The 13,219-nt window shown below is 51.6% G+C and overlaps 1 protein-coding gene across 1 annotated transcript; it reads left to right on the forward strand.

The window, feature by feature from the left end:
* The first annotated feature begins 4,320 nt into the window (after positions 1–4,320).
* Positions 4,321–8,949, forward strand: NR2E3 (nuclear receptor subfamily 2 group E member 3). Its single transcript, XM_052647215.1, has 8 exons — positions 4,321–4,456; positions 4,973–5,099; positions 5,271–5,374; positions 5,465–5,713; positions 5,819–5,994; positions 6,849–7,095; positions 7,343–7,448; positions 8,817–8,949. The coding sequence occupies exons 1-8, from the start codon at positions 4,363–4,365 to the stop codon at positions 8,947–8,949; spliced, it is 1,236 nt and encodes a 411-aa protein (XP_052503175.1). The 5' UTR covers positions 4,321–4,362.
* The last annotated feature ends 4,270 nt before the right edge of the window (positions 8,950–13,219 follow it).

Raw genomic sequence — 13,219 nt, forward strand, 5'->3', positions numbered from 1 at the left:
AGGACAGCTCAGATGGAGAAGAGCAGAGAAGACTCGCCAGGGGAAATAAGTCCCCTCCTTCTCTGCTTCCCCACTCAGCTCTCCCCTTGACAGCCCCTCCCCGAGGCCTTCAACTCCTTTCTTGAGGTCCTTCCCACACACTTGCTGGGAGGAAGCTGAGGAACCCAGCCACAGAGCAGTCCTGGTGTCCACCTCCTCCCAGCATCTGCCTCCCTGCTGGGGGCTTCAAGAAAAACCCTGTACCTGCCCAGACTGTCACCGTCTTTACTCTCAGCTGGGCCTCAGAGTCCCTGGCTGAGTCCCTATCCTAAGGCAGGGGCTTCAGACCTCATGTCTCCAAGGCATCCCCCTAAGCTCTGCTCTCGCCCCAGCTCCCTTCCACCTGCTTCTTCCCTCTCACTCTGGGCTGTGCTAACCCCTGCTGTGTCCCCTCCTCTAATGCCACCACAACCCCCCTTGGCTCTAGTCTACCCAGTCTAGAGATGATGAGCCTGAGACCAAGAGGCAGAATCCCTTGCCAAACTCACACAGCCAGGAAGATGTAAAACCAGGGTCTGAAAGGAGATATGCTGACTAGGAGACTTCCTGAAGCCCTGGGTTCTCTGATTCCTTCCAGGCGACCTCTCTCCAGGTCAAAGCCATCCCTCTACGTATGCCCTGCACCCCCAGGCTTGCTCAGGGATTGAATATTTGATTTATATCCCATCTTCAGCTTCACCCTCTCCCGCTGCCTCTTTCTCCTCTGCATCTCTTATTATAAAAAAAATACTCCTGGATTTGAAGATGGAGGAAGGACCATGAGCCAAGGAACACTGGTGGCCACGGTAAATAAAATAGGAATGCATTCTCTTCCGGGGCATCCAGCAGCGTCAAAGTCCTGCCAACATCTTCGTGTCTGACTCGTTGTGACCCCATGGACTATATGGGCCATGGAATCCTCCAGGCCAGAATACTGAAGTGGGTAGCCTTTCCCTTCTCCAGCGGATCTTCCCTACCCAGCAATCGAACCGGGATCTCCTGCACTGCAGGCGGATTCTTTACCAGCTGAGCTCTTACGGAAGACCTTCATTTTAGCCCAAGGAGACCCATTTCAGGCTTCTGACCTTCTAAAACTTACAGATATTTATCCTAAGCTCCTAGTGTGGTCATTTGTTACAGGAACAATACGAATCTAATACAGATTTATGTTCCACCAGATATCATCCCTCTGAGCTGAATTAAAGCCTTTCAATACAATCAGTGAGCAGTGAAGGTATTTTGTGTTGAACTCTTACCTTAAACAGAAGAAAATTAGAGTCAGTTTGAAGAGGTTGTGCCCCATTAGCTGGTACAGGGAGTTTCACATTGCCTAAATGTAAATCTTGTTTTCACTTTGAGGCCTTGGAGGATTTAAGATAGGGAAAGTAAATCATTATAAAAATTAAGATCACACATTATAAAAGAAAAAAAAGGAACTCCTGTTCTCAAATATTTATCTTTTGATATCTCCCTAGACAAGGGGAAAACCCTTTCCTCAACGTGGCCCCTCCTACAAACCCCTCAGCCCTGTCTCCTTCTCCTCTCGGCCCTTTGTTTCCAGTCCTCCCCAGCACTACCAACCCTTCCCAGGGCCGGCTGTCCCCTCCCTCAGAGCAACTCTCGCCATGGTGCCAGCTGGCCCTGCTGCTAAAGCCCGGCAGAGTGACTGCTCAGGGTCTTCTTGGAGAGTACCGTGGTGGAAAGTGGGAGTTTGGGGGTAAGACACAAGTCTGAAACCCCTGTCTTCTTCCACAGTCTGCTCCATCTCTCCGTAGCTGTGTGGCCCAAAGGGAATTGCTTAACCTCTCTGAGCCTCAGTTTCCTGATCTGTGAGTTGAGAACAATGATGGTAACTCCTTAATAGGGAAGCTGTGAGGCTTGGCAGCATTTGTGTAAGCACTCTTCTTAATGACGTCTTCTCCCTTATTGCTGAGGATACAAACGACCTCCTAAGACACATGACCTGGTAGACGCCCCCATCCTTGAATCCTCCCCTGCCCTTGTTCCCACGACCCGCCCTGTCCCGATTTCCCCTCTTAGCTCCTTTGACAGCAGATCCTCCTTGGCCCAGACTTCCAGGATTAGGGGCCCTCAGTTCAGCCTCAGGCACTTTCCTCCAGCACGGGATGCTCCAGGTGGTCCCTTGATCCTGAGGTTTCAGGGACCATATCTGTACAGACAAGCCGGGAATGGGTTGGCTGTGGTGTGTGGAGTTGGTCTCCACACCAGAACTCTGGGGTAATCCATGGGTGAAAGTCCGGGGCAGAGACCCAGGCAGGAGTCTGGTGTGAAGTGGCCGTGGAAGCCGTGACTGTATGTGAGGTCACCCGAGGGGAGAGTGGGAAGGTCTGCTGGGGTACAGGAGATGCAGACGAGTTCAAGGGGACAGAAGATGGTAAAGCCGTGTTCCAGAAGAAGTGGAAGAGAGAGGAGCTTTGGGAAGATGGGACTGACCAGTCGGGCTCAAGGAGATGCCCTTGGCTTTGGGGGTTTGGTGAAGCAGGAGGCCTTGCGGAGGAGGGTCCTGAGGGACTGCCTGTCGGCGAAGGGTGGAGACGAGGGCAGAGGCAGAGGAGCCCAGGTCAGGGGCCGCAGCCCAGTGGCCTCGATCTTCTGAGGCCCCAGAAAGCGGATTACCCTGCAAAGCCCCTCGAGCTGACTTTCCAAATCCCCAATAGTGCTTCCCTGTCACAGGGAGGGTTAACCCCACTTACATAAGGGCCCTGCACCACCCGCTCTGTCCCCTTAACTCCGTGATCCTCCCAGAAGCTTCGCACTGTCCCCCTCCCCCTCAGGCTCTAAGGCTAGGCCAACCCCTGCCCCAGATGCACCCAGAGGTGAGCTCAGCTCTGCTGAGGATGCATGTCATACCCAGACCAACAGGGGGCTTTCTGCTCTGGCCTGGGCATGGGGGTGGGGTGGGGGCAGAGGAGCAGGAGAGGAAAGGCTATTTGCTGAGGACTGCTCTAGGACCTCAACAACCCTGAGATGCAATAATAATAACAGCCCCATCATTTATTGCTGTTCTTGTTTAGTCTTTAAGTCGTGTGCGACTCTTTGAGACTGCAAGGGCTACAGATCATTAGACTCCTCTGTCCATGGGATTTCCCAGGCAAGAATACTGGAGTGGGTAGCCATTTCTTTCTCCAAGGAGGATGTCAGGGATTGCACCCGCATCTCCTGCATTGGCAGGATTCTTTACCGCTAGGCCACCATGGAAGCCCCCCATCATTTATTATGTTCCTACTAAGAACCAGGCCCCAGAACACTTGGAGAATCATCTTAATTAGCTTCCCCAGCTGCTCTACGAGGCAGGTACTCTTGTCACCCCTTTTTCCAGGAGACTGAAGCTCAGACAGGTTAAATCATTGCCCAGGGAGGCGTGGCTGGCTGTGAGAGAGCAGGGATTTGAACTTGGATCTGTCTTGGCTGTCTCCACCCTCGCTCCAGGGCCCATCCCCCACCTCAGAACCACCCCTGGCCTTGAGCTGGGGAGACTGAGTCTGGGGAAGCTGAGGGACCAGCCTGCCTGGGACTGTGAAGGCAAGTCAGGGTAGGCAGGTGCAGGGGCTGTGTCCCCCTCCCAGTCTTGCTGGAGACCCTCCACATTGGGCCCAGTGCCCATTGCATGCAGACTGGCCTCAGACCCTACATCTAACCCATTTGCACCTGTGATGGGAGTTGCCTCTGTAGGGGCATCCGGGGGCTGCTAGCCCTCCACGGGTGCCCAGACCCTCAAATCCTGGGCCCTAAGCAGTCTCTTATCAAGGGATTAAGTGAGGAGCACTGGGGCAGAAAGCTGGACTTACCCAGGACCAGCAGTGAGCACCCGTGTGTGGAGCCACACACACCTGTCCCCAGACCCACTTGTCCTGGGGTAGGTGGAGTCCACACCTCCCTTAACAATTCGAACAGCTCTGGAGCACAGAGCACGAGGAACTGGGCAGCCCAGGAGCTGGTGTGGGGGCAGCAGGACTGACCGGCTCCCAGGGGCACCTTGGTAATGCTGCAGGTGTGGCCGGTTGATCCCCTGTGGAGACAGTAAAGATTAAGAGGATCATAAGCTGCGTCCAGCACTGCCCTGGGAGGAATCTCCCCGAGCCAGAGCTGCTGCTGTGAGGGCAAGTTGGGGCAGCTCCTGAGTTTAGACAGAGGGGGCAGGAGGCAGGAGCACAGAGAGGAGAGGCAAGAGGGAGAGAAAGAGACAGAGGGAGAAGGAGAGATAGAAGAGAGACAGAGTTTCAGAGAGGGAGGCAGGGGCTGGGTCCAGCTCAGAAATCCTGAGGCTTCCCTTAGGCAGGCAGAGGCTGCCCTGGGACCTGCCAGGACAGGCTGACAGCGCCCATGAGCTCCAACATGGCTGCAGCGGTGCCGGCAGCCGTGTCCGCCTCCAGGAAGGAGTCTCCAGGCAGGTGGGGCCTGGGGGAGGAGCCGACAGGTATGGTTTTCCTTGAGGCAGATATAGACCCTTGGGGAGAGGAGTGTGGGTCACATGTTTGCAGGGACCATGATAGGAGCCCGAGCAACTCAGGCCAAGCCCCCAGGGCTATAGGCAAGTTTAAGGAAACCTGCCAGGAAACCCAGAATTCTAGAAACATAGCTGATCAGATGGGAGAAGAAAGGAGAGAAGAGGGCCCTCAGAGGTCGGGAGCAGAGATCCCTAGTGGCGGTGTCCAGAAGGCTCTGGTGCAGGATGGAGCCTGAGCCCACCTGCAGAGAGGGACCGGGAAGTGGAACAGAGAGGGTCACTTGTTGAGAACTGGCCATTGGAGAAGCGGGGAGGGGGTGTGACAAGGGACGCGTTTTCCAGCTGGGAGAGACACGGGTGTGTCTGTATGTGGGTGGGCAGGAGCATGAGGGCGGTGAGGGAAGGAGGGTGGAGGGGTGCCTCAGGAGGTGGGGATGGCGTGTGACTGGCCCAGCACAGCCCCCACCCAGCCCGGCTTGCCCTTAGGCGTGGGCCCCTCGCTCCAGTGCCGCGTGTGCGGGGACAGCAGCAGCGGGAAGCACTACGGCATCTACGCCTGCAACGGCTGCAGCGGCTTCTTCAAGAGGAGCGTGAGGCGAAGGCTGATCTACAGGTGAGAGAGGGGCGCCCCGTCCCAGAGGAGTCCCGCCGGCCGCTGAGCGTTCCTGGGAGGGAGGGAGTGGGGGATGCTCAGGGGAGAAGGGGCTGCAGCCACAGTGTCTGAAACCCATGGCCCAGGGCCCGGGCAGGACCCTGACTCCCTGGGGCTCCCCTCCACCCGCAGGTGCCAGGTGGGGGCAGGGATGTGCCCAGTGGACAAGGCCCACCGCAACCAGTGCCAGGCCTGCCGGCTGAAGAAGTGCTTGCAGGCGGGCATGAACCAGGACGGTGAGTCAAGAACCCCATCCCGGAGAGGCGTGGCAGAAGAGACAGGGGTGTATGATCCGTGGGGTGTCCTGACCCTTCCCACCTCCCCAGCCGTGCAGAATGAGCGCCAGCCGCGGAGCACCGCCCAGGTCCGAATGGACAGCGTGGAGTCAGAAACGGAGCCCCGGCTGGAGCCCCTGGCAACACCCCCTGCCCTCGCAGGGCCCAGCTCACGGGGGCCCACACCCGTGTCTGCAGCCAGAGCCCTGGGACCCCGGGCCCTCACGCCTCCGGGGCACCACCACTTCATGGCCAGCCTGATAACAGCCGAAACCTGCACTAAGCTGGAGCCCGAGGATGGTAAGTGGGCTGACGGCTGAGCTCCAGATCCCACACCTAGGTCCCTGAAAAGCCACTTCTGCCTGCCTCGGAACAGGGGCTGAGGCGCAACCTCTCTTCCGACAGCCGATGAGAATATCGATGTCACCGGCAATGATCCCGAGTTCCCCTCGTCCCCATACTCCTCCTCCTCCCCCTGTGCCCTGGACAGCATCCACGAGACATCGGCTCGCCTGCTCTTCATGGCCGTCAAGTGGGCCAAGAACCTGCCGGTGTTCTCCAACCTGCCCTTCCGGGATCAGGTATACTCATCAGCGGGGATCGCAAGTCAGCCGGGCTGGGGGCGCACACCTCCTTGTGCAGGTGATGACTGGAGGGGCACGCAGCTTGCGGATGGTGAAGGCTGGAGACACCCGTGCCTCAGAGTCAGCGATGGTCATGGGCACGTATCTCTGGGATGCGGCAGTTGGGGTCATCACCTAGGGGACACTGATGGCCAGGGACGCACAGGGACCAGACATTAGAAGGCAGTGTCTATGCTCCTCTGGGTCTTCTTTCCTCCTAGACAAACCCTCTGGCCTTAGAGATCCTCTGTCTCTGCGTCACAGGGTGGTCTGCACACTGTGAACAGCATCAGTGGGCAAATCTGGGCTCCCTTGGAACACAAATGCCCCTGACTTCTGGGTTTGAGTTTCAGCCCAGCCTCTTCACTCCTCTGGGCTTCTCATGAGCAAGGCGACCTGTCAGGACATCCAGGAGGTGAGGCCCGCTGAGCGCGGCAGTCCTTAGCTGGTGGTTTGTATGAAACAGCTCAGAAGCGACAGAGTCTGCTGAGTATGGCCAACTTGGGATGCTGGTGGGGAGTGTCCCTGAGCTGCCCAGCTTCTCATGGCTCCAGGATTTGCCTGTGCTCCACCTTTACCTTTCGATGGAGCCCAGAGAGTGTCACAGAGCTGAGGTATCTGGGCTGGATGGTGCCAAGTCCCAGAGCTCCAAGCCCCTGGCTGATGTGAAGCAGAGGTCAGAATGTTCTGGGTACCTGGGACCAGCCTGTCCTGTCCTAAGACAGCTGAGAACTTGGCAGAGGTTCCAGGCTGAGCCAGAGAAGCTGTGCATCAGCCATCACACTTGCCCTCACCCCCCTCCCTGGGCACAGGTGATCCTGCTGGAAGAGGCATGGAGTGAACTCTTTCTCCTTGGAGCCATCCAGTGGTCTCTGCCTCTGGACAATTGCCCACTGTTGGCCCTGCCAGAGGCCTCTGCTGGCGGCAGCTCCCAGGGCCGGCTAGCACTGGCCAGTGTGGAGACTCGAATCCTGCAGGAAACCATCTCACGGTTCCGGGCACTGGCGGTGGACCCCACGGAGTTCGCCTGCATGAAGGCCCTGGTCCTCTTCAAACCAGGTCTTTGTCCGAGGCTTAGAAAAGAGTGGGTGGGGATGAAGGCAGGGAATTTTGGTGACTTCCTTCTGCCTCTCACTTTCCCTCCATCACCCCTCATAGACCTGAATGTGTGTAGACTTCCCTGCGAGCAGGAGGGGAGGGCTGCATGGCTCCTGGGCTGCTGGGCTCCCCACTCCTGAGGCCCTGGCTGATGGTGAGGCGGGTGGGGGGCCTGGGAAGGAAGCTCACAGCTGCTGCTTCTCTCCAGAAACACGTGGCCTGAAGGATCCTGAGCACGTGGAGGCCTTGCAGGACCAGTCTCAGGTGATGCTCAGCCAGCACAGCAAGGCCCATCACCCCAGCCAGCCTGTGAGGTGACCTGAGCACCTGCCTACCTGCCCATCTGTCCCTCTACCACCCTGCCCACCTTTTTGACACTGTCTTAGGGCTGCACTTATTAGATGGGACAGGGATCTCAGTGCAACCAGCACATGGCTGACACCTACTGTGTGCCAGGCAGAGCACCAGGCCCAGGAATAGGGACCAAAAAGCATAAAGCAAGCTCACTGCTTCTAGGGGATGCCCAGCGCAGTGGCCACGCAGAAGTTGAGGACCAGCCTAGCTGGTACTGAGGGCCACATGCATATGAAGGAGACAGAGACTCACTGGGAGGCAGGGCGCAAAGCACTGCTGAGAGGGATTTGTGGAGGCAGGGCTGGTGCTGAGGAAGGAGAGGGTGTACAAGCAGAGAAATCATCATTTACGAAGGGAGAGTATTAAGTGTTAGCCGCTCAGTCATGTTCGACTCTTTCTGACCCCATGCACTGTAGCCCACCAGGCTTCTCTGTCCATGACTTAAGTGGGTACCTAAGCACCCCACTCCAGTACTCTTGCCTGGAAAATCACATGGACGGAGGAGCCTGGTGGGCTGCAGTCCATGGGGTCGCTGAGGGTCTGACACGACTGGACGACTTCCCTTTCACTTTTCACTTTCCTGCATTGGAGAAGGAAATGGCAACCCACTCCAGTGTTCTTGCCTGGAGAATCCCAGGGACGGGGGAGCCTGGTGGGCTGCCGTCTATGGGGTCGCACAGAGTCGGACACGACTGAAGTGACTTAGCAGCAGCAGCAATCCCTTCTCCAGGGGATCTTCTCAACCCAGGGATCAAACCTTGGCCTCCTGCATTGCAGACAGACTCTTTACTGTCTAAGCCACCAGGGAAGCCCGTAAAGTGAGAGGGAGAGAGCAAATATACATATGTTCTTAGGTCGAGATCAACGTGGCTTGTGGGGATCTTAGTTCCCCAACCATGGATCAAACCCAGGCCCCATGAATGAAAGCACTGAGTCCTAGTCGCTGGACCGTCAGGGAATTCCCAGGAATTTATTTTCTTATTCAAATATATGTGGTATTAATGATCATGTAATTATAATAATTATATGATGGTTAATAATATAGTCACATACTATTAATGTAAGTAACTTCTTACTTTATAATCTTTACACTATTAAACAAAATTTATTCACTATTTTCATCACACTCCTTAACTGAACACTGGAGGAAAGCCACAGTGGGTCCGGGGTAGGTGAATGGGGCCTTTCCTTGAAATTCCTCCTTACTTGCCCTGGGCACCTCTCATCTCTCCTCTCCATCCCCGCTGCCTCTCCTGGAATGGCGCTGTGCCCAAGACTCAGGCTCTGAAGCTGATAATCACACTGTTGGTGTCCTCTCTCCTGTCCAGGTTTGGGAAATTGCTCCTGCTCCTTCCGTCTTTGAGATTTATCACTTCTGAACGTGTTGAGCTCCTCTTTTTCCGCAAGACCATAGGGAATACTCCGATGGAGAAGCTCCTTTGTGACATGTTCAAAAACTAGTGGAAGTAGAAATAAAATGAGTGCAACCACTTTGTGAAACAATCTACTGAAGCTGAAAATCTGGGCTACCCTTTGATTCGGCAATTGCACTCATGGATATGTGTACCTGTCAGAAATGTCCACCATAAGATTGTTTGAAGCAGCTTTTTTCATAGTAGCCCCAAACTGTACAGTGACAGTGGAATGGACTATAAATTGTGGTAAATACATATTCAGTCGTGTCTGTTTGTGACCTCATGAGCTGTAGCCCACCAGGCTCATCTGTCCATGGAATTCTCCAGGCAAGAATACTGGAGTGGGTAGCCATCCCCTTCTCCAGGGGATCTTCCCAACCCAGGGATTAATCCCGCATCTCCTGCATTGCAGGCAAATCCTTTACCATCTGTGCCACCAGGGAAACCTTATAAAACAGCAATAAAAATGAGTGAACCATCAATATTGTATGACACCATGGATCTATTTCAGACACAAACAAAACCATCCAGGCACCAGTTCTGATTATATAAAGTTTCAGAACAGGCAAGACTAAGCAATGGTTGTAGACATTAGAATAGAGGTTACCTTTGGGTAGGGGGTGGGGTTGACTGGGAAGGGGCCCAAGGTATGCTAAAAATGTTCTTCATTTTGATCAAGGTGGTGGTTTTGCAAACTTATTCACTCATTAAAAATTAATTGCACCATGCACTTAAGATTTGTGCACTTTATTGTTAGACCTAAGAAAAAAAAAAAGTGAAAAAACAAAACCAGGAAAATAAATGTGGCCAAGGTTCTCCCTTTGAGGACACTGATGGTGTGAGCACAGGGTTGAGTTCCATCTGGCTGCCACTCCAAGTCAGCGTCCAGGTGCTACGAATTCAAACACAGTGAAAAGTCTCCCGGAGGATTCAACAACCCAGCTTCTCTCCAGATGGCATCCCAGCACCCCACAGCTTCTTCCCATCTTTCTTCCCCATCCTTCATCACCTCCCTGAAAATAAAGGTGAGCACCATGCAGCTCAACATAGCAGCCACAGGCACTCTTTGTGGAGGGGAATCTCCATCACTTCTTAATTCCTTATGGAAAGATGAAGTTCAGACAAACCTCTTCCTTTTCAAAGGCAGGTCCAGGAGACCTAAGAAAAAGTACTTTTTAAAATGTTAATACGTATGAGGCACTAGATACACCAAGACAGTGAAATGAGCACTGAATGTGTATTGTTCTTTAACTCTCAGATTAATCTGGCAGAGGGATCAACTATCCCCATTTATAAGCGAAAATTAAGAGAGGACTGAATACTTGGTGTGACTCTACTTAACTCTGGCACTGCCTTCTCCCCATGCCCCTAGACCCATGGAATCAGCTGAACAATTCTGTTCATTTTCTATCTCCAAAGAAGACATGTTTAAAGCCCAGAAGAAAAAAAAGGCCTTGTGAGAAATCCTGGTGTTTCCCTGCCCTTTGGCCTGTGTATGCATTCTCCTCGTTTTTCAGAGATCAGCTGCCTTGATGCAGGAAGGATGGTTCAGAACACTCTGCTCTGGGAATGATGGCTAGACTGATGTCCAGAGAGGACAGAGTAGGGCAAATACTGCCCAGCTTAATCTCTTCCCACTTAAGTACTCAAACTCCTTGAGACTCTTGAACTTCTAGAAGCATCCGACTTGCCTCAGTTATTTGGGTCATTTAATGTCAGTCATGCCATGATACTAGCTAATTCCCTATCCAAAGTTTTATCCATAAGGTTTAAAGGCCCCACATATAGAAAGTCTGAGTAAAAGCATATTAGCAAGAAGCATGCTGAAGTATGACCAAACAGGCCCTGAACATTATTCTGCAGTCTTGCTTTTGGGAACACAAAGCTGCAAAGGCAGCCAGCTGAAGTTCACATGCTAGTATCTGGGATGTGTGAGTACACAAATTCTACACTGGGAGAGACTGGGCACTCCAGGAAGAAGTCTTGGAGACTTAGAGGAGGCCAGTTGAGTTCAGTTCACTCACTCTGTCGTGTCTGACTCTTTGCAACCCCGTGAACTGCAGCACGCCAGGCTTCCCTGTCCATCACCAACTCCCGGAGCTTAATCAAACTCACATCCATCAAGTCGGTGATGCCACCCAACCATCTCATCCTCTGTCATCTCCTTCTCCTCCCGCCTTCAATCTTTCCCCGCATCAGGGTCTTTTCTAATGAGTCAGTTCTTCACATTAGGTGACCAAAGTATTGGAGTTTCAGCTTCAGCATCAGCCCTGCCGATGAATATTCAGGACTGATTTCCTTTAGGATGGACTGGCTGGATCTCCTTGAAGACTCTCAAGAGTTTTCTCCAATATCACAGTTCAAAAGCATCAATTCTTTGGTGCTCAGCTTTCTTTATAGTCCAACTCTCACATCCATACATGACTACTGGAAAAACCATGGCGTTGACTAGACAGACGTTTGTTGGCAAAGTCATGTCTCTGCTTTTTAATATGCTATCTAGGTTGGTCATAACTTTTCTTTCAAGGAGCGAGCGGCTTTTAATTTCATGGCTGCAGTCACCATCTGCAGTCATTTTGGAGCCCAAAAGAATAAAGTCCGTCACTGTTTCCATTGTTACCCAATCTATTTGCCATAAAGTGGTGGCACCAGATGCCAAGATCTTAGTTTTCATTTTTTTTCAGATGTGTATGTTTTATTATAATATTTTCAGATTTACCAATTCATATACATTTTTTGGTGGTTTTTGCCATACATTCACATGAATCAGCCATGGGTGTACATACGTTCCCCATCCTCACCCTCCCTACCACCTCCCTACCCATACCATCCCTCAGGGTCATCCCAGTGCACCAGCCCTGAGCACCCTGCTTCATGCATTGAACCTGGACTGGTGATCTATTTCACATATGGTAATATACACATTTCAATGCTACTCCCTCAAATCATCCCACCCTCGCCTCTGCCAGAGTCCAACAGTCTGTTCTTTACATCCATGTCTCTTTTGCTGTCTCGCATATAGGGTCATTGTTACTATCTTTCTAAATTCCATATGTATGCATTAATACACTGTATTGGTGTTTTTCTTTCTGACTTACTTCACTCTGTATAATAAGCTCCAGTTTCATCCACCTCATTAGACCGGATTCAAATGCAATCTTTTTAATAGCTGAGTAATATTCCATTGTGTATATGTACCACAGCTTTCTTATCCATTCATCTGCTGATGGACATCTAGGTTGCTTCCATGTCCTGGCTATTGTAAACAGTGTTGCAATGAACACTGGGGTACATGTATCTCTTTCAATTCTGGTTTCCTCGGTGTGTATGCCCAGCAGTGGGATTGCTGGGTCATATGGTAGTTCTATTTCCAGTTTTTTAAGGAATCTCCACACTTTTCTCCATAGTGTCTATATTAGTTTGCATTCCCACCAACAGTGTAAGAGGGTTCCCTTTTCTCCCCACCCTCTCCAGCATTTATTGTTTGTAGACTTTTAGATAGCAGCCATTCTGACTGGTGTGACATGGTACCTCATTGTGGTTTTGATGTGCATTTCTTTGATAATGAGTGGTGCTGAGCATCCTTTCATGTGTTTGTTAGCCATCTATATGTCTTCTTTGGAGAAATGTCTGTTTAGTTCTTTGGCCCATTTTTTTGATAGGGTCACTTATTTTTCTGGAATTGAGCTGCAGGAGTTGCTTGTATATTTTTGAGATTAATTCTTTGTTAGTTGCTTCATTTGCTATTATTTTCTCCCTTTCTGAAGGGTGTCTTTTCACCTTGCTTATAGTTTCTTTCATTGTGCAAAATCTTTTAAGTTTATAGGTCCCATTTGTTTATTTTTGCTTTTATTTCCATTACTCTGGGAGGTGGTCGTAGAGGATCCTGCTGTGATTTACGTCAGAGAGTGTTTTGCTTATGTTTTCCTCTAGGAGCTTTATAGTTTCTGGTCTTACATTTAGATCTTTAATCCATTTTGAGTTTATTTTTGTGTATGGTGTTAGAAAGTGTTCTAGTTTCATTCTTCTACAAGTGGTTGACCAGTTTTCGCAGCACCACTTGTTAAAGAGATTGTCTTTTCTCCATTGTATATTCTTGCCTCCTTTGTCAAAGATAAGGTGTCCCTAAATGTGTGGATTTATCTCGGCTTTCTATTTTGTTCCATTGATCTATGTTTCTGTTTTTGTGCTAGTACCAAACTGTCTTGATGACTATTGCTTTGTAGTATAGCCTGAAGTCAGGCAGGTTGATTCCTTCAGTTCCATGCTTCTTTCTCAAGATTGCTTTGGCTATTTGAGTGTTTTTGTAATTCCAT

The sequence above is a fragment of the Budorcas taxicolor genome, chromosome 10 (assembly GCF_023091745.1).
Source record: "Budorcas taxicolor isolate Tak-1 chromosome 10, Takin1.1, whole genome shotgun sequence".
Lineage (NCBI taxonomy): Eukaryota > Metazoa > Chordata > Mammalia > Artiodactyla > Bovidae > Budorcas > Budorcas taxicolor.

What these genes read in the sequence shown, in the direction of transcription:
- NR2E3 (XM_052647215.1), top strand. Translation starts at nt 4,363, where the DNA reads ATGAGCTCCAACATGGCTGCAGCGGTGCCGGCAGCCGTGTCCGCCTCC. An exon ending in CCTGGTCCTCTTCAAACCAG is followed by an intron (nt 7,096 to 7,342) that starts GTCTTTGTCCGA and finishes GCTTCTCTCCAG; the next exon opens with AAACACGTGGCCTGAAGGAT. An exon ending in CACCCCAGCCAGCCTGTGAG is followed by an intron (nt 7,449 to 8,816) that starts GTGACCTGAGCA and finishes TCTCCTGTCCAG; the next exon opens with GTTTGGGAAATTGCTCCTGC.